The following is a 19,344-nucleotide window of genomic DNA, read 5'->3' on the forward strand; positions in this document are numbered from 1 at the left end:
TGATGGTTAAATTTGGCATGACTGTTATGTCATGTCTACAATGGACGTGACAAGCAATCAGAAGCGAGCAGGTTAACTAGTTTTTCCCCCTCGCGGCTTTCTTCACAGTTGAAGTTTGCCCTTGTTCCTTCGAGCCAGTGGAAGTGATTTTGGAGACATAAACGTCCTCGGCGTCTTGAGCGTATTTTAAGGGGTGCGCTCGTTTCCTTTTTATGACACCATCTGTTAACCTCCAACACAACCTTATCTTTTACACCCAGACTTATGCATAAATAACTGAGAAATAATTATTTTGTTATTTTATTGGGACTTAAAATGGAAATATTTCCGTGGTGGAAATAAAAAAAGAAATGAATGTCATGTAAATCAGTTTTTTTTTTTTTTTTTTGGGGGGGGGAGGAAGATCATCAAAAGATCTGAAATGGGCTGTAAAGACTGCCATGAAAAAATTGAAGTTAGTCAATCTCAGCGTCTGATTTTACCCAAGCTCTGTGATTAAATAGATCCCCTTTACCAGGTGATGCTCAAATAGAACAGCTTAATAACTCTCAATACAAATACCTTCATGTTATGGTGTCATAATATCATCAGAAATAAAATTAAACAAAAATGTAATTTAAAGTGCTTCTTCAAAATCATTTCTGAGTAAATAAGAAGTCACTTCTGTCGTTAAAATATGGCCACTCGCAGTTCTGCTGTTATTTCTATGAAGGAAAGCCTCTTCAAAGACAGAGGATAGACATATTACAGAGTGTTTTGCGAAAATACTACTGCACATCCGGTAAAATGCTTCTGAAGTTCACGCAATATAAAATTTGCCTGCAACAAAATAGAAACATTGACGCTGAGATATGCTCAGCATTGCGTTTTCCTCATTGAAACACTTAAACTTATCTTTGCCAGGTCCTGAAATAAGCACATTCTCCAGTCATAAACAGCTCAAAGTTTTTGATGACACTTTAAAATGTAAAAAGAAAAAAAAAAGAAAAGCTCCGGTCATCTAGTTTCACTGGATCCTTTGAAATTCAGCTGGTTGTAAGAAGAGCACATTGTTGTGCAGGACTGAATCCTCGGCGTTCAGTGGAAGAGGAATAACAATTTCTGGTGTTTTCTGCTCTGTGGGGAGACATTTCAAAGCATCCAGGGATCACGGCGAGCTGTCAGCTGACTGCACACCTAACTTTTGATTCTGCTCCTTCCACTGTCTCACAGTGGCTTCATGCACAGACGGAAACGTACGCACACACACACACGTGGATATTCAGCAGCACATTAATTCACGTTGCAGATTCTCACCTCAGAGAGCTCTTTGTGAGTACCGCTGCTGTTCCGCTGCTTGCTCGACATCACGGTTGTGGAGTGCTATAGAGTCCTGAGGCATCAAACTCAGCGTTTGACCACTTTATGAAGAAAACGTTGCGGTGGATATGTTATGTTAAACACGAGCGCCAGCCAGCAGAGGCCGGATATTATTAGAGCCAAGCGATGTGAAGCCATGAGTGGAGACTTTGTTTGTCTGAATTTTATCCAATAATCACTCATTTATATCCGTTTTAAAATGTTGGATACATAATACGTCTTGGTGGTTTCCTGGGAGTTTATCTGACTTTGTTTGCTTTAATCAACAGTTTTCTAAGTACCTCTGTTACATACGTGGTGATTTTACGTGTAATCCAATTTATGCTAAAGAAAATGTGCCTTGAGTAGCTGAAATACCTAGGCACAATGGTGCTTCACAATCTATTGTCTGGCGTTTGCAAGGTACTCAGTTCCGGAGCTATTTATTATACGTTTACTTTTGTTGGTGCTGATGAGCTGAACCTCCAAGTATGGAAATACAGAAGACTGTAGATCTTGTGGTGCTGCTAGGACTGTTTTTAATGTGTGTATTAATGCATATTAAGGAATATTTAGTGTGTGAACTAACAAAATATGCATTTATGAGTGTTTTTAGAGAGAGCCTAAAGTATTTGCCAATTTAACTATTTACATGTGGCTGTGGTCCCTAACTTGGGGATACATTGCTATTTTGTGTTTAATCAACAGGAAATAGGGCACTAATACTATATTTAATATTTTGCCTTATCAGGGCATCAAATAAGAATTAGCAGTGGTGTGATTATTTCTATGTTTCCCTTTGGGATGTCTTGGGCAAATTGCCATTTATAAATCAGTAGCATTTGATGATCATTATGTCTAAGTAGAAAGGTCTTGGTTAGATTTTTTTTTTTTTTTTATGTATTTCAACTTCCAGCCAAAGTCTTTAACATCATCCTTAAGAGTTTTTCATAGTAACTTAAAAAGCTCTTTCGATTCTAACAGTTCATGTTATGTATGTAGTTGTTGCATTTATCACGTCTTTTACCACTTTTCACCCCAACAATCTAATTTCAGACTCTGGGTTGTAATATAAATGTACACACCTTTCTGTTGGGAGCTTTTCGACAAGATAGCAAGTAGGAGTTATATTATTAATCAGGGCTGTTTTAAACAATCAGTTGTTCAATGATGATAATCAAGCGTACTAACCATGATTTTGGAGTTTAGTTATCCCTTATCTTATTTTTTTCTGTGTTGATTAATTTTGGATTTCTCTTCTCGTCTGTTTGGGCCCAGATTCTGGGTTCTTTGTTCTGGTTTTTTGAGTTTTATTTAGAAAGCCTGTTTTGTTGTAGACTTGCTCTTGTCACACACCTGGCCTTTGCTTGTTGCGCCTCACCTGATCTCTGTTATTCATTATCTCCCCCTTAGTGATTGTGCTGCCCGAAACCCAATTTGCTTTGCAATTCCACCTTGTCAGTGTGATCCTACATCTGCTCTGCTTGCCCCTTTTTGTTTAGGTTTGCAGTGTTGGCTGCATATTTATCGTTCTGCCCTGCAGTGATTTGTTTTTGTTGATAAAAAGAAGTTTAGTTTATTCTTCACCTTCTTGCCTCCTGTCAGAAAGTCCACTCATGGGTCCTCCTCCACACTGAGGTTTGACAGAATCACTAAGCTAACACCGGTGTAGCTTTGTTTCAAGCTGTTTAGTTGAGATCCATTTGTTGCATAGCACAGAAATTTCGTAGCACCAAACGGGTCCTGAAACCCACCGAGGGACAGTTATATAGCCTGCTCTGTAATGCAATATGAAGCACATTGTGCGTGCTCCGAAGCTTTCAGGAACAAAGCTGCTCACTGAGCCCTCATAAAATGATAAAAGTGGTTTATATACTGAAATCAATCCTGAGACGAGCTTTCCAAAACACAACAGAAGTGGTCAGTCATACATGAGGTGGGACAGAGTCTGATTCGGTCCCCGTGGAGCCATGTACTAATATTTTCTTTGCACATTTTCGACTTGTTCTCACTTTGCAGGTCATATCAGTGATGAACTTTGCGATGTCCAGACTGAATAATGCACTCAAGGCAAACAAATAAGTTCAGATAGAATAGCAGCACATCTCTGCTTTACAATATTGTAAATTAACAGAAAATGTTCTGAGAAATCTGTAATATAATGGACATTTGACGTAAGCATATCTTGTTTGTGCATATCCCAGTAAGGATAACAATGCAATCAAGTTAAGTGAGCAGAAATGACCTAAAATAAAATTGAAAGAAAATTGCTTCTCTTGAACATATTTATTTTTCATGTTCCCTGGAGATTATACATGATTGAAAGTAATGCATTTCAGTGGTTCTTAACCAGTGGTTCTTAACCAGTGGTTCTTATGGCTGTAAGAGGATTACAGCCATAAATATTATATGAATACGTCTTCCTCAAAGTTAATGTAATCATTGAGTACACCGTCACATTACATCTGGGTCTGAAAGGATTTGATCTCTTTCAGTGGTTATGGGTCACGCAGTAATGTTCATTACTTTGATGTTCTGGACAATAAAAACTGATCAAAGGTAATCTGAAGCTTCTGATGTGACAGTAAACAGGATCTTTTTGTAAATGTAGATTCTAGTTATTGGTGTTTGTAGAGATTTATTGTGGATTTGGACAGTTTCTTTAATGAGGTATGTTTTTCTTCCATAGCTTCAGGACAAGCTCTGTATGTGCACCATCTAGTATTTTTATAGCCATTTCTTCTTTGTAAACTTTTGGGGAATGCAGAAGGCAGGCCACAAATGACCCGAAGTCATGCAGGAGGGGACAGAGAATGATGGGCTGTCTGGGATGGAGAGAGGGCCCAAAACATTTAGTGCATTAAGAACCTTGAGGGGAACTATATTATGTTGCAACTTGTAGTAAGACTTATGGTGGAGGGGAAAAATTGAGTGGACAATCTCTGATCGTTCTGTTTTTCACCCAAAAACACATAGTTGCCACCATGCTTTTGCTGCAATGCAGTTGAATTTGTCGCTCAGTCTAAAAGGCTCTCAATAATGGTGTCTTACTTTTGTATCCCAAACACATCCGGCTGCTTTACATGTCGGCATTTCTCCTGAAAACTGTTAGATTTTGCACAGCACACGCTTGAATGAAACAATCAGATTAGAAAACTCTGGGTCAAATGCTTTTTATAAGGGAATTTCTGAATGTTGTACTGTTTTACGTTTAAGAACGCACATCTCATTACAATTTGATATCAGCTGATACAATTTGATGGCAGCTTATGAATTGACTCCGCTTGCTTATAAGACAAATCTGAGAAATGTGGCACAATGAGTCTGGTTGGTTCTTATTTAGTCACAGATTAAAGAAATACCTCACCTCGAATTTGTTTGCTTCCTCAGGCAAATGCATCTCATCTCTAATTGAGGGCCTCTTACGACTCACTGAGTCAATACACACGGCTTTAATACTCAAACCATTATTATTTCAAATCATTGTCAAAAAAGGCGGGATAAATCATTGACTTATGCCCCGTTAATGCTGGAAAATTGCTTCATGCATTTTGCGTCACTGACAGTTAAGGGCCCGAAAACAAGTGAAGCTAATGGCGTAATCTGGCTGCGACCACTCTGTTCCTCAACGCCGCCTCTCGACTCTGCTCCCGGCTTAGACAAACAGGCTCATCTGCACTGGATCATTTGCCGTCTCCTGATACGCTGCGGTTCATAGGCAATTATCTCTCTCGATCCATTATCGATTACAGTGTTATCTTACTTGCATTGCTTAATCTTTTGGCACAGTATAATAGTTGCTCACGTCGGGCCTCGGTGCAAACTGCTTAGCGCCGAGAACATTGGTTAGGATGGATGGATGCTCATTTGTGTGTAAATGGTTGCAGTTTAAAGTCAGACTGATGCAGAATATATTCAGTGTCAAGCAGAGGGCATGGTTGACTATACGTGTTATTGTTCCAGGTTAAAGCTGGGGAAAAGCAGAGTGTAGTCCAAGGGTTCTCTAACTTGATTTTCAAAAGTCTAAATCTGATTTCTAGCTAAGATGAAATGCCTTGAGAGCAAATATTTTTTATGAAGTTTTCTCCCAACATGCAACTCACTGCTTTCAGTAAGCTTCTGAGATCTGGGTCTTGATGAACAATGCTTGATTTTTCTTTCTTTGTTCCGTCTTTTCTGTTTTCATAATTCTACATTTTATAAAGCAAACAGATTACTTTATATAGAAAAAAACAGCTCTTGTTTACAATTTCAACAATTCAGTGGTATAATAATCCAAAATACATCTTCAAATGTAGACTTGAAGCTCTGATTATTTTGGATCTCCTCTGAAGGTTAAAGTGGGTTTTAGAAAATTGCTATAATGTTCTACCTGCATCTTACCCAAGGAGCCACCTTTATAAAGTGAACTTCAACAGGGAACCTATTAAGATTGAATACTGATTTAGTCTGATGTTTTTCTCTTTTCTCTTTTTGTTATTCTAGTTGGGTCAACAACTTTGGCCATGAAGGTCTCGGCCTTCTTCTGGAAAATCTGGAGAAGCTTCTGGACAAGAAGCAGTAAGTTCACATGTCCACCTTCTAACCTCTGTGTCATTATCTAAAACCAGACCCTAACTAGGATGCCATATCAAAACTTACTAATTTTTTACTTTTTTTTTTTTTTTTTTTGTAGGCAAGGGCAATTTGATAAACACATCCAGCACAAGCTAATCCAGTGCTTAAAGGCTTTCATGAACAACAAGGTTTGTATGACTTAACATTAGATACCCTTAACTTATTCTTTATCTCTTTCTTTGTCTCTTTCTTTGTTTCTTTCTTTCTTCCTTCCTTTCTTCTTCTTCCTTTGTTTATTTGTTTCATTCTTTTTCTTTGTTTCTTTTGTTCTTTCTTTCTTTCTTTGTGTCCTCTGTTTCCTTTGAATTCCTTCCTTCCTTCATTTCTTCACTATATCCTTGCATCCTTCTCTTCTTGTCTTTCTTTCTGTTTGTCTTTCTGTCTTTCCTGTTCATTTGACTACGTATTTTCAGTCCGCCTATTGTAAAAAATATATACCATTAGTTTGCAGTGGACTTTAGCATTTCATATTTTGAGGCGAATGCAGCGGACATGGAGCTCTGCAAAGCTGAATCTGGAGAAACGTTTGTGCAACTTCGGTAAATGTGTAAAATTAGCACAGGTGGTAAGGCTTCCAACCTTATTTGCATCTTGTTGTTCACCGGCTGGGGATAATGAAGCAGTAAAGTGGAGCTAATTTCACCATTTAAAGTTTCTGAACTTTTAATTATCCCCGTTTTGGGAAAGTCTTCCTCATTTCTTGAAGTGGCCCACATTTCAAGGTTAGATGCACTATTGATATTGCTGCTTGTGGAGCTAATCCCCCACAACATGGTCATCGGAACCCAGTCCTCCAATTGTGCTGAGACTAAAATGTGCAGGAGACTATAAGTATTCGTCCCTGCAGTCCTGTCCTGAATTAAATCAATTTATCATCCTTGCCGTTTTCTCCCACAGCCTTAAAGTGTACCTCTTTAAAAGAAGATTAAGTCTACAGCTTTTTGTGTAATTTATATTTTACTCAAAGTGAAAGTTCTCCATGAATGTAAATGCTCTCATTAACTTACACCCAATGGATCTGCTCTCTATCTTGGCTCATCTCTTCTGTGTTTTACAGTATGGACTGCAAAGGATCCTGGGAGACGAGCGGAGCTTGTTGCTGTTGGCAAGAGCAATCGACCCGAAACAGACCAGCATGATGACGGAGATCGTCAAAATTCTCTCCGCTATCTGCATTATTGGCGAAGAAAACATGTAAGTTGATTGTGCTGAATCTGATCAGTTCTTTCAGTAATCTGGCAGAAGCCAGCCACTCTTCTCCACAGAGAGTCTTGTCAGATAATGAGATTGTCGCAGTTTTAAAGGTCAGAAGCATTGGTTTTATTTGTAGGTCTGCAGAGTTCCATTAATAAAAGGATGTTAATAAAATCTGACTTGTACGATCTACAGTGTAGAAGGAAAAAAAGGCACTAAAAAGTACATTGATACAGGGTCTAATAAGTTTGAATGGTCTAGAGAGACTCCGCTAGAAGATATCCTTACTCCAGGGAAGTTCACAGATAGATACTAGGTGGTGCTTGACCCTTTTTCATCAGCACAAAAAATGCCCTTTCTGATTTTTTTTTTTTTTTTATAGTGTATGGTGTGTGGCCCAAGGTAGCATTTCTGAATTTAAAAGCCTATTTAATCAGTTGCTCCACTTTTTTTTTTTTTATTCTCCTTGACGAGACCGCAACTTATCAAAGGCTTCACTACTTTATTAGAAAATTGTATTAGTTTATTTAGAAATGATCACTAGTTACATAAGTTTCTCAAGAATCTTTTGTTCATTTTTGTGAGTGCATATACTTGTGGTTTCCACTACAATGCCCTGCATAAGGTGTCCTTTTTTTCCCTATCATTTAAGCATCTTTATTCCAAAATGTATGAGAAACTCCATACCAGGGATGATCAACATTTACAAGCCAGAGCTCGTCTTGCTTTGGTCTTGAGCTGCAAAACCTACATGACACATCTTAAACAACTTTTCTAATAAAGTTGAATAATACCTGCTGCATAAAATAGTCAGTTTTATGGTTAATGAGAGACTGTCATCATTATTTTTAGGTGTGAAAACAAACAAAAATCCCCATCAAACTTTAGAAGGAAATGATAAAAACATGCTTTAAACTATGTGGGTATTGCTCAAAACCTGTAAAAGCGTTGCTAAAATGTGCCTCTTTTAAATTAATATATTACTAATATAAAGTGACTATTTGTGTGTTTGTGCAGGAGCGAGGATTCGTGCTGTTCGGTTGTGTGTTTTAGGTTATTACGCTCCGTTTGTCTACCTGCAAAATCATGTGTTTTCACCACCGCTCTGCTGATGGGCATTCTTCAAAGCCTTTCTTTTTCCTTTCTTAAAGAACGAATAAGCTTTGAGTATGCATCCTTTTAAAAGTAAATCTATATTAATTGTTAAAGAACTAATTCCTGGCTGGTCAAATCAATACGTGTGTGTGGTTTAGTGCTTTCTGTTGTCGTCTGACAGTAAGGGATGCACTTTGTCTAAACAGCAGGATATATTTTAGTGGTACAGCCCTTTAATTGCTTGTGTTGCCATATCATTTTTCAGTAAATCTTAGCTGGTGTGTAAGCTGAGCCAAACTGTTTGAAATCTGTGCTGAGGACAAAAATAGGAAGTCATTGTGCATCTTTACTCTGCTTACACCTCTAATATTGAACAGAAAGGATGGAAAATACTGCTGTCGCTGTTCTTTTCCTCTAAGTTTATTTATATGTTTTAGAGAGATTACACACCACTGTTAATATCCATGCTCTGTTTATCCACTGTGAATCGTCATATATCTACAGATAACCCCAGTGCAAAAACCACACTGTTCGGTGCAGCGTTGTCTGTTTACTGTGGACACGACTTGCTTGACAGCCTTTAAATTGGAGTTATGCGAGCGTTTGTTGTTTCCCACTGGGCCAGACTAGAATAACAACAGCTCAAAGTCAAGTCTTTATGTAGTCAAGGAAGTAAACAAACCCACATTTTCCGTTAAGAAAACAGCTGAGTTTAGCAAATGCATCCTACATTTCTGACCATCTGAAATGGAGCTCTGAGCTCGTCATTTTCATGCTGACTAAACAATTTCCAGAACAGGTTTCATGTTGCAGAGAATAAATTAGTTTTTTTTTTTTTGTTGTTTTTTTTTAATTCCAGAGAGTTTAACTTTGTCTTCACAGTTGCTGGTTTCAAAAATTAAATATCATGAACTTCTACAATATGTAAAGCTTTCAAACTTTGGCTTAGGACAGTGAAGGACATTTTAGTGTCGCATGTAGCAATTATTTTCTGAGTTTGTGATCTAAAATAAAACACAATTTGCTTGATTTTTAGTTAATTGGTCAACCTATTGGGAATTTATTTACAGTTTCCTCAGTCTTAAAATCAACAAATTAAGGCTATTTAGACATAAATCTCAGAATTTAACATCACTAAACATTTTTCTTTTGTTTTCATTGTTCAGGGCAAAAATATGGGACAGAATATTGACTGGTTAGATTCAGGTCTGATGGTAACAATGAAAGTGACAGAATCTTCATTGCAGTGTTGTTGCTCATATAACTGTTTTTCCTCCCATTATGTCTGAACCTTTCTGTTCTGTGACGTTGGAGCTGTACAAGTTCACCCTGAACAAGAACCTAGTTCTAAGTTTGGTTCATGCAACATAAGCCTTAACCATAGTTCATCACCTGAACATTGTGGACTAAATTAACAATCCCCAAAATGATCCAATTCTCTTTTATTCATCATATTTTTATAAAATATAGTTTAAGACAAAGTAGATCATGTTGCTGTTCCAACAGGATGTTCAGCATTTTCAGTTTGGCCTTTGCCAACTTATGTACATCTATTTAATTCCCAACCTTTCCCTGTGCTCAGCAAAACCGTCTTATTTCTCCAAATTCTTTATTTATTTTTCTGTTTTAATTCTAAAACAAAATGACTGAAAAGTCCTAAACTTCTTCAAAGTTTTTGTTCCTCTGGGAACAAAAACTTAATGATGATGTTGTTGTTGTTGTTCCAAAGCCAAACCAATGTGTGTTGATTTGGCTTTGAAACAACTTTGCTGCTTGGCAATGCAGTTAATAACATTTTCTGCAGCTCTAGAATCACTGAATCTATTACGCGCATAAAAAGCCTGAATGAGGAGTACTTGCATAATTAACTAATGTACTTTGCAATATTGATGTTGTGTACAGTGAGATCAATTTACAATCTATCAATTGAGACTGGAGTGTTAACTTCATATTGTTAGGTTTATTAAAGAGGCGGTCTCAAACTTTTGTCTTTTAGATCCAACTACAGATATTTTAATGTTCTTACAAACCTGAATAAAAATGGCTAAGATTGCCTAGCTAATTCAAAGCTAAGGTGCCAGAGCTTTGCGTCAGTCTCCTCTCCTAACTAGCATCAGGTCACGTTTCAGTGACTTTACCCCCAACTATTACAGTCGTACTAAGAGTGTCTCTTAAAGGAAATAATAATAAAGAATTGTACAAGACTGAAAATTGCTACATACTCTGAATTTCAGTCTGCAGGAGTTTAACGACACAAAATCAGGGTTTCTCAGGCCAACCAAGATAAAGAAGTTATCTGCTGAAGTGAGCAAAATGTTGACATATTACAGATCACAACTCAAGTGAACTTGTGTTCACAACAACTTTCGCAGGTAGATGCGCTCGAGTCATTAATCAGTGCGCTGATGCGGTTAATGAGTAAATTAGTTGTGTTCAGTTCAGTCACCACATAGGTGGGGTATAAACACACATGCATCACTGCTCTTCTAATCTTATAGTGGTGGTATGTACCTCTCTGTGTCTCATGATACTTTATTCACTCACACCAGTCACTCAGATAATTTAAAAATAGGTTGAACAACAAGATCTTTGCCACGATGATATCCGTGCTATAAAATGTCCGGATCTTGTGGAAGTGACAGCCGAAGGAGCTGAGGTGTCGTCTTTTTTCTTTTTTCTTTTCCTTCTTCTCCGAAACTTCTCTGCCAGCCGGTGCTGAGAATCTGACTCATGTTAGGCACCGTTTTTGGCTGACAGCATCAAAAGAGAACACGACAAGTTAAGCAGATCTATCTCGCCTGTTTTGTAGCTACGTCTGAACTGGCTTTAAAGCTGCTCAGTATGCAGCTCGTCATGTTTTCAGTGACTTTGTAATGTCTATCACAGGGTTCTTCCATTTATCTCCATGTAAGCCTTACTCTGCACATGCGGTCCTATTGGTCAGACATGACGTCTGCTAATCTCAAAGGTAGTAGAGGATGCAACAGCAACTGTGTCTGGTATGTTTGATTAAAGACGTGCATTGCAAAAGTCTTCATACCTTTTGAACTTTGTCACATTTTAGCATGTTACAACCTGGAATTTGAACCTTTTGTGTTGTACATTTTGGCTGAAAGACAAAATGCTCTTTTCTTTTGGGGAGCAATAACATTTTTCAACTCCTGTAGGTTTGTATTTAGCACCCTGAGACAAATCTTTGGAGACACACCTTTCTGTCAAATTAATCCTTTGAATTATTGATGACAAGGAACACAAACTAAGAAATCACTTCAACCCTGTGGGTACCCCTGACTGGACCTATGTTGAGGCATCCAGAATTTCAAGAAAACTCAACTCTGTCCACCGAAGGAGGAAAGAAGAAGAACATTGTCATTCCATATGGGGATTCGGTATCTGAGAAACTAATACTGCTTTTTTTCCAAGCATAATATTCTTGTACATTATAAGAGTAGAAGAGTAAAATTATCCTGTCAAGGTCTGTAGTGTATTTACATCTCAAGAACAAGGAAAATTAGTTTGAAGACAGACAGACAGAGATCTGACAGTTTAGATCAAAGGCAAAACATCTTCAAGAAATATAATTTGATTAGCTAACCCAGTGGGTTCCCACTGCCCTGCATGTTTAGACATGTCTCTATTCCAGCATTCCTGATTCACATGACCAAATGACCTCCTCTGCATGGCATCAAGTACTGCAGATCGTTGTTTCTCATTCAATCTGCTTCAAATCAGTGAAATTTGTAACAGCACAAAATGTGCAAAGTTCAAAGGGTATGAATACTTTTGTAGGAACCTGGGGCATCGCCTCAGTTTTCTTTTCTGGAAAACCAAGGGGAAAATGTTTCTCAAAACCATTTATGCCAATTTTTCTGGCTCATTATTTACCTAATATGGATGTGAATTTTATCTGAACATTCAGAGAATTGCTGAAAGGACAATAGTTTACTTCTGGTTTAGTGTGTGTTTGTGACAATGAACATGTTCTCAGTTTAGTCTTAAATGATTAAGTAATCTAAAATGAGCTGCCTTGAGCCCTTTTGAACACAAATTTACTTGGACCTTTCAAATAGCTTTGCTTTCATATTACCAAATACATTTATTACAAACGCTTTAATAGGCCGCATTTGCAGCAAAAGCCTATCGTTTTGTTCAAGCTTCCCTTAACAACAGCGAGATCGGGTCCAAATGGGATTTAACGAGTGAAAAACATAAACGATCGGCTGCACTGACCAACACACGAGAAGAGACCGGTTTTGTTTGAGCTTTAAATTGTGAAGAAATGTCCTGTCGTTAGAGGTTTTAAAACTGTTTGTTTGCTTGCTTTTTCCCCAGCCTGGATAAGATTCTGGCTGCCATGACGATTGCTGCAGAGAGGAACAATAAAGAGAGATTTGCTCCAATTGTGGAGGGACTGGAGAACCACGAGGCCCAGCAGCTGCAGGTGAGTAATTAGGCACGCACACAGCACAAACAAAAACAACAAGCAGCGCGATGATCCAAATACCTCAACACTGCTCTGCTGTGATGTGATGCAGTGGAAAATAATTGATTGGAAACCCAAAACTGAGATTAAAAGAAGTATTGTAGGAAAACTCCTGGTTTATGTTATGCACGGTGGACGCAGAGCGGGCCCAGTGTACAGAACGCGTCATATTTCTTCAAGATCCTAATGGGAGCAGACATGACTCAAATTGACAGTTTTGCCACTCTGTGCTGTGTTTGGTCCATTTATACCTCCACCTCGGCTGTATTACCACATCTTTCATTGCTTCTGTCTTCATGTCGACTCGTCCACATCAAGCTCCCCCTAGGACATGACAAGATGTGATCAGGGGGCTATTATAATCAACTCAATGCTCCATTGCCACTTCTTTGTTAAAAGAAAACACCTGCCTCATTGAGCACCTCCACTGAATGGCTCCTCTCTTTTAGCAAACCCATAAAAAAGATGAAGTTAAAGAAAGATATTGAGTTTGTCTTTCTTTTTTTGTCATATTTCCCCTTCCTCTCGCTGTTTCTGCTCATCTTTTTTTTTTTTTCCTCACATCCCACAAATACTTCCTCTTGCTTTTTTCTATGTTGCTGTCAAGTTGAATCTCGGAGGACTCTGTGAGAGGCCAGCAGAGCAGCGTACCTCTCCTCATTTTCACCAGTGTTCTTTAGAAACAGGAAAACAACTATCTAACAGCAACAACAACACCACTCAAAGCTCTTTTTTTTTTGTCCTTAAGAGTCCAGAGCAAGGAATTACTTAAGGAATTAGATTAGCTGCAGGGCATGAGAAGTCATGAAAAAAAAAGTCATGAAAGAAATTGATGAGGCGGGCGGCGGAGGAGAAACAAGATATTCTTTTATTAGTAGGCTGTTGTTTTTCCTTTAATTTTTGCCATTAATGAAATGAAGCTCTGCTAATTGTGGAGTAAATTAAAATGCTTTGCTGATACAGGGGTTTTGGGGAAATTAATAGACTTTAAATCCAAAGGCCGTGATGTTCTGCACAGCTAGACTTGGCTAATGTGATTAAAATGTGTTTTAGTGTAGTTCAGGCTACAGCTGAGCAGGAAGGGAACTCCCCGTTTCAAATTTCTTACATTTTCCAGCTATTGGTAGTTTAATTACAATTACGATTTCTAATCAAAGACTTAAATTTTTTTTATGTCACTTTTAATGTAACATCATGAACAAATAAACTGAAAATTCCCCAGATTTTGATAAAAATAAAAAAACACTAGGTTACGTGAGTGAAACTAGTGATCCGGGTTGATCCGGCTGATTCTGGTGATGTGATGCCCTCAGTCCAGAACCTTCAGAGACACATAAAGAACCAGAACCAAACATGAAGAAGCAGCATTCAATTTTCATCTAATCTGGAACAAACATCCAGAAAACAATTCATTTCAAACATCCCATTGCTTAGAGCTCCCTTTGATTAATAACTGGAAAATAGATTAGTTTTAGTCTGGATTGTGGCTTTCCACTACTTTCCTTTATCCTGCTACTCTAATGTATTGTTTCTTTTTAGATCTATTCAGTGTGTTATGTTTTTATCATATAAACCACTTTAAGCTGCCTTGTTGCTGAGATTTACATCCTTTAACTAAACTGTTAATTTACAGAGAGGCAACAAAGGATCAAAATGTTTTCCTATATAAATATTTTTATATACATATTTATGACAAAGATCATTTCTGTAGGGTACAATAGGCAAATATACCCAGATCCAAATATAGTGATGGATTTAACTCAAACAACACTGAAAGGTGGTTCAGCAAAGAGTTTGTTCAAGGGTTACCAATTTATTTCACCTTTAAGTTTTTATACTGTTGTTTAGCTTTTCAGGTCAAATTATAGAGGGCAAGTGTCACATGAAAGCCGGCAACGGTTTTAAAATGATCTGAAGGTGTAATTTTTTCACCTAACATTTTAACTGATAACTTTTGAGATGTGCTGAAACAGCAGGGACGTTTTTTTGGTGGTGGTTCTAAGTATCATGCAAGCAGAACTACCATGGGGAGTTCATGGTGAAATTGTAAAAACAAACTAAGTAGGGAAATCTACAAAAATGCGGCAAATTCAATTTAAAGGTTAAAAAACAAAATTTGCATCAAGTGAAAAAAGCAAAGCAACATATAGACTATCCTAGAAATTTAGATATTTAAATAAAAAAGTCTTTCTACTCTGTTATTCTATTTCTATGTAATATGGAAAAGGTGTCCAACAGTATTTTTGTATAGAAAAATCAAACAGGAGAATGGAAAGCATTTGTATTTCCAGACTTCTTCCTCTTCCCTATTGTTTGGAGATGTTTTGCAACCAGTAATTTTCTTCCTCCCTCCATCCTAGCCTTAACTTTCTTCTTTTTGCAGATTACAAATTTAAACCCTGTCTGCTGTAGAAATGTTTCCTATAAATGTATAATGTGTTATGACATTCGTATTTTAAGTCTAACTCAAAGGACTGTGAACTTTAGAAAGTTCAGTCCGGAGAAGTCTTTAATTTTTCCATGAAAAGCTTGACCATATCTGATTATATTCTTTCTATAGCTTCATCACTTATTCTTGTTTTCCTCATCCAGTTCTTCACACTAAGACAGATTTTGGCCCAGAGGTGCTCAAACTGACAGTGAGAGGAAGCAGCAGCAGAATACAAGGTTTTAAGTCCAAAAAACGGACATGACAGCCCCAAAGAATCAGCTCAGCTGTGACTCTGATTAATAACACATAACAACATTGAGTGTAGGGTCAAGGTTTAAGAAGTCAGCATTTCCGATTTTGTCCATGGGAATCCTTCAGCCTTATATCGATTGTCTGTCAAAGGAAAAGTGCCTCATCTGTGGCTTGCTCCCTAGAAACACCTTACTTCTCATTATATTTCATCTGCTATTTCCTCCTCCTAACCCACACTCATCCATCCACCCTCTCACCATGCACACAAACTCTTTTTTTCACTCTTTCTTCTTCCAATAAATCCATTAATAATGCACGTCTGGTCAATAGCCTCACAGAACTGGACTGCGTTCCTCATTTTACCTGATTCTTTCTTTACTTTTGTCCTCAGTGCTGCAGTCAAGGCTCTGAAGAGCAATAGTGAAGCAAGTACTGACTAACAAAGCACACCATTAAGCAGTATCACCTTCGTAGCTGAAGAATATGAAGATTACAGACACGAACCAATTCATGTTTGTGAATTTTTGCATGTATTTGTTTAGTTGCCACCCTTTTTTTTTTTTTTGTTTACGTGTTGTAATTTTCTGTATAACTCATTTGTAGAATGTGAGAAGAGGAAACAGACCTGCTGAGTAAAAGTCTTCGCCCACTTCAAAATAAGAACACGAATATAAGCGGATAACTACATGAAGTTAACCAAAACTTTACCGCAAATTTTGAAGTTTATTTAACTGTTCATAAAACAGTTGAATAAACTTAAAAAAATAAAATCAGCTCTTTTATTAGAACCCTAGCAGATTAGTAGAAGTGTGCCCACTACAGCTGCCTAAATTGTGACAAATGCTGCCTATCACATAGAAGTGTGCAGCCAACGAGGTCATTCCTAGTCTCGCGATGTTATGTTGTTCTACTGAAGGCTCTGTTTTTTTTTTTTTTTTAAATGAAAGAATTAAAGTTAAATGGCCAAATATACATTGTTTCTTCATACTCCATTAATCCCATATAATAAATGACACAAAACTGTAGTCAATAGTAGATTAATCCGTTGGGTGTTGGCAGAGAAGATTTAACAAGTCACACGTTTAACTTTGCTGCTCAGCCTGCAAATGCATTATTCTTACAAATAATTACTATTCAAAGAGAAACAAACAGGCTTTCCAACGGTATGGGGATTTGCTGCCAAGTAATAACTGACTAAACACCAAGTGTTCTTACTTTTTGTGCTTGATATATTTAGACATGCACCAGTCAATTGGAAAGAGATCTGAAATGGACCAATTCCAATTTTGATCTGGGATCAGATGCTCATAAAATCATTCTTTGCTCCTGTTTCCTGTTTATCAGCACATCTGACAACAGCATTCACTTTCTTAATATTCAATATAGATCACATAAAGGTCACAAGTGCTGTGATGCACATAGGGATATTCTTGTGATTTGTTTTTTTACAGTTTAATTTAAAACTACTACCTCTGTCAAAGAATATTCAGTGGCTTTTCTCTTTCATCCGGTTTAGTCTCTAAAAAGAGAAGGAAAAAAAAAACGTAAAAATCTGCAATTCAGCCTGGAAAGCCAAAATTTCAGGTTCTGTTTTGCTCATATGTTTATTGTTATTTTTACTTTCTCCAGGTCGCCTGTATGCAGCTGATCAACGCCCTGGTCACTTCGCCTGACGACCTGGACTTCCGGATACATCTACGCAACGAGTTCCTCAGATGCGGCTTAAAGAAGATCCTTCCTGTGAGTCGACGGAGAACAACTGGCAGTCAGACTTAGATCAGTCCTGACTTTATTGAAGAGGAATGAAGTGACCTAAATATTCAGCGTATTCTTCATCTGCCAAACGAGATCGATGAAGAAGTTTAAGTCAGTTCGGCTAAACTTTACCTCATCAAACCAATTATTTATTACTTTGCTTCGATGAAGCAAGTCTTTTTCCTGCTTTTGCCTTTTGGCAAAATCCACTCACTGATGTGCATTTTGAATGTTAAATGTAATTAAACTAGATTTAATTATTTTTCTTTAATGATTTTTGGGAAGAAAAAAGTGGGAGTGACTGCACAGGAAAGCTTCAAAACAATTGGTGTGATTAATGGTAGCAAGGGCTTGCGGAGAGCGCGGCGCGGAGCTCGCACCTCTGCACCGCGCCGTCATTATCGGCAACCTCACCGTACACGGCTTCACACGAGCCGAAGGCGAGCGAGCTCCGGCTCATCGCTCAAACTCTCATTTGTTGCAAGTGGGGTGAACATGTCACGGAGCCAGTTGTTAATAAGTCATCCCAGCTGCTCCTGTTGATTTTTACGGTCATTACTTTAATTATCTCCATTTCTGCCCCCTGATATGAAAGAGCCTCTGTGTACAGTCGTTTACGAATCCCACATTTGCCACTTTTATTGCCCACATTCAGCGTGACACTCCTTCATCTAATTATGAGTTATGCTCAGGAAGGTGTGTGTCTGTTGGCCAAGAAACGGTGAAGCCCGCCGAAAAAGAAAGCGCAATTTGTTTTGTTCTGATAGTCCTTGGCCGCCTGTGTTTGCCTCCCTTCTTCTTCTCCCTCCTTTACTTTTGCGTGCCATTGTGCATCTCCCTGCAAACCAGTGTTGGTTGCTGGAGACAGATGGTGCACCCCAACAGTGTGCAAGGTGATTGATACCTACAGAAATTGGGTTACATTTGGCTGTGTCTCAGCGCATAAACCCCACTGCTGATGATTCATAGGGAAGTGGTAAAGAGCAACTCTGTGTCCCCTTGTGGCTGGTACAGGTGTGCAGGAATTGGTTCTGTCTGGAGCTGTTGGCGAGAGGGTCGATGCTATCTTAGTTTTCTTTTTTTTTTTTTATTCCAAGACTGCTATTGCAAAAGTTTTTCACATTCTGTCACGCTATATCCACAAACTTCAGCATATTTAACTGGAAATTTTGTGATAAAACACGACAAGACCGGAGGATTGCAGTATTTGTATTAAGTGATTTGTAGAGCCAGTTTTCAATGAAAAACAGCTGCAGGTTTGTACAAATTAGCTCAATTTTGGTCTGATTTGATGAGAATAATCTGTATACATATATTGATTGCATATGATTTAGGTCTGGACTTTGACTGGGCCATTCAAACATTATTATGCTTTCATCTTAACCACTCGGCTATGTTTAGGATTTCTGTATTTGGCTCCATTCAAAGGCTTTCCCACAGTATGATCCTGCCATCACCAAAAGACGATATCCCAAAATGCGCCTTTGTGGTTTTCAGTTGCAACGTGACAGAATGTGAAGACTTTCAGTGAGGTGTAAATACTTTTGCAAGGCATTTTAGGTGAAAGATAATATAATAGCTACATTAGCCGTGTGTTTTATATTACACTGTATAAAAAACACTTTTGACTCTTAACATTTCCACTAATTTCCAGGAGATAAAAAAGACAGAGGAGCTGGACATTCAGCTGAAGGTGTTCAACGAGAACAAAGATGAAGACGCCATCGAACTCTCCCATCGCCTGGACGACATCCGTGCTGAGATGGAATATCCTTTGGTCTTTTGCGTTGCCACATGGAGGATCGATGTATATTCCTGCAGAACTAGCCGTGTGCCGGTGTGTTTCGTTGGTTTTGGTCCAGCTTTGCCGACTAAATCCTCCCCATGGCTCTGTTCATTAGAGGAGGATTAGATGAGTCAAAGCACAATATCCCGCTCTATCCCCAGACAGGTATACTCGGTAAATAACCTAGTCATCTTAACCTTTGACCTCTTTGCTCCTTTATTTGCTCTTCTCCTTCAGTCCTTTCCCTCTTCTCTTTAGTTTGTTTTTTGTCTTTTTTGTTGGCCTTTAATTGTGAAAGACATTAATGAAACACAAGAAACAAAGTATGAATTTAATATTTCTAGCATCTTAACAAGGTAATTTATTTCAATAATTCAATTCAAAAAGGGAAAC

General features: G+C 38.0%; 1 protein-coding gene across 1 annotated transcript in view; it reads left to right on the plus strand.

Moving 5' to 3' along the window:
* The window catches only part of LOC106961172 (protein diaphanous homolog 2-like), a 256,445-nt gene that overhangs the window by 6,761 nt on the left and 230,340 nt on the right, over nt 1-19,344 (plus strand). The window contains exons 3-8 of the mRNA XM_015054721.1: nt 5,824-5,898; nt 6,014-6,083; nt 7,013-7,149; nt 12,577-12,685; nt 17,040-17,150; nt 18,820-18,932. Of these exons, the coding sequence (XP_014910207.1) occupies nt 5,824-5,898; nt 6,014-6,083; nt 7,013-7,149; nt 12,577-12,685; nt 17,040-17,150; nt 18,820-18,932 (615 nt within the window). The remainder of the gene's footprint in view (nt 1-5,823; nt 5,899-6,013; nt 6,084-7,012; nt 7,150-12,576; nt 12,686-17,039; nt 17,151-18,819; nt 18,933-19,344) is intronic.

Source organism: Poecilia latipinna, unplaced genomic scaffold (assembly GCF_001443285.1).
Source record: "Poecilia latipinna isolate Pla-1442-1.1 unplaced genomic scaffold, P_latipinna-1.0 Scaffold1274, whole genome shotgun sequence".
NCBI lineage: Eukaryota > Metazoa > Chordata > Actinopteri > Cyprinodontiformes > Poeciliidae > Poecilia > Poecilia latipinna.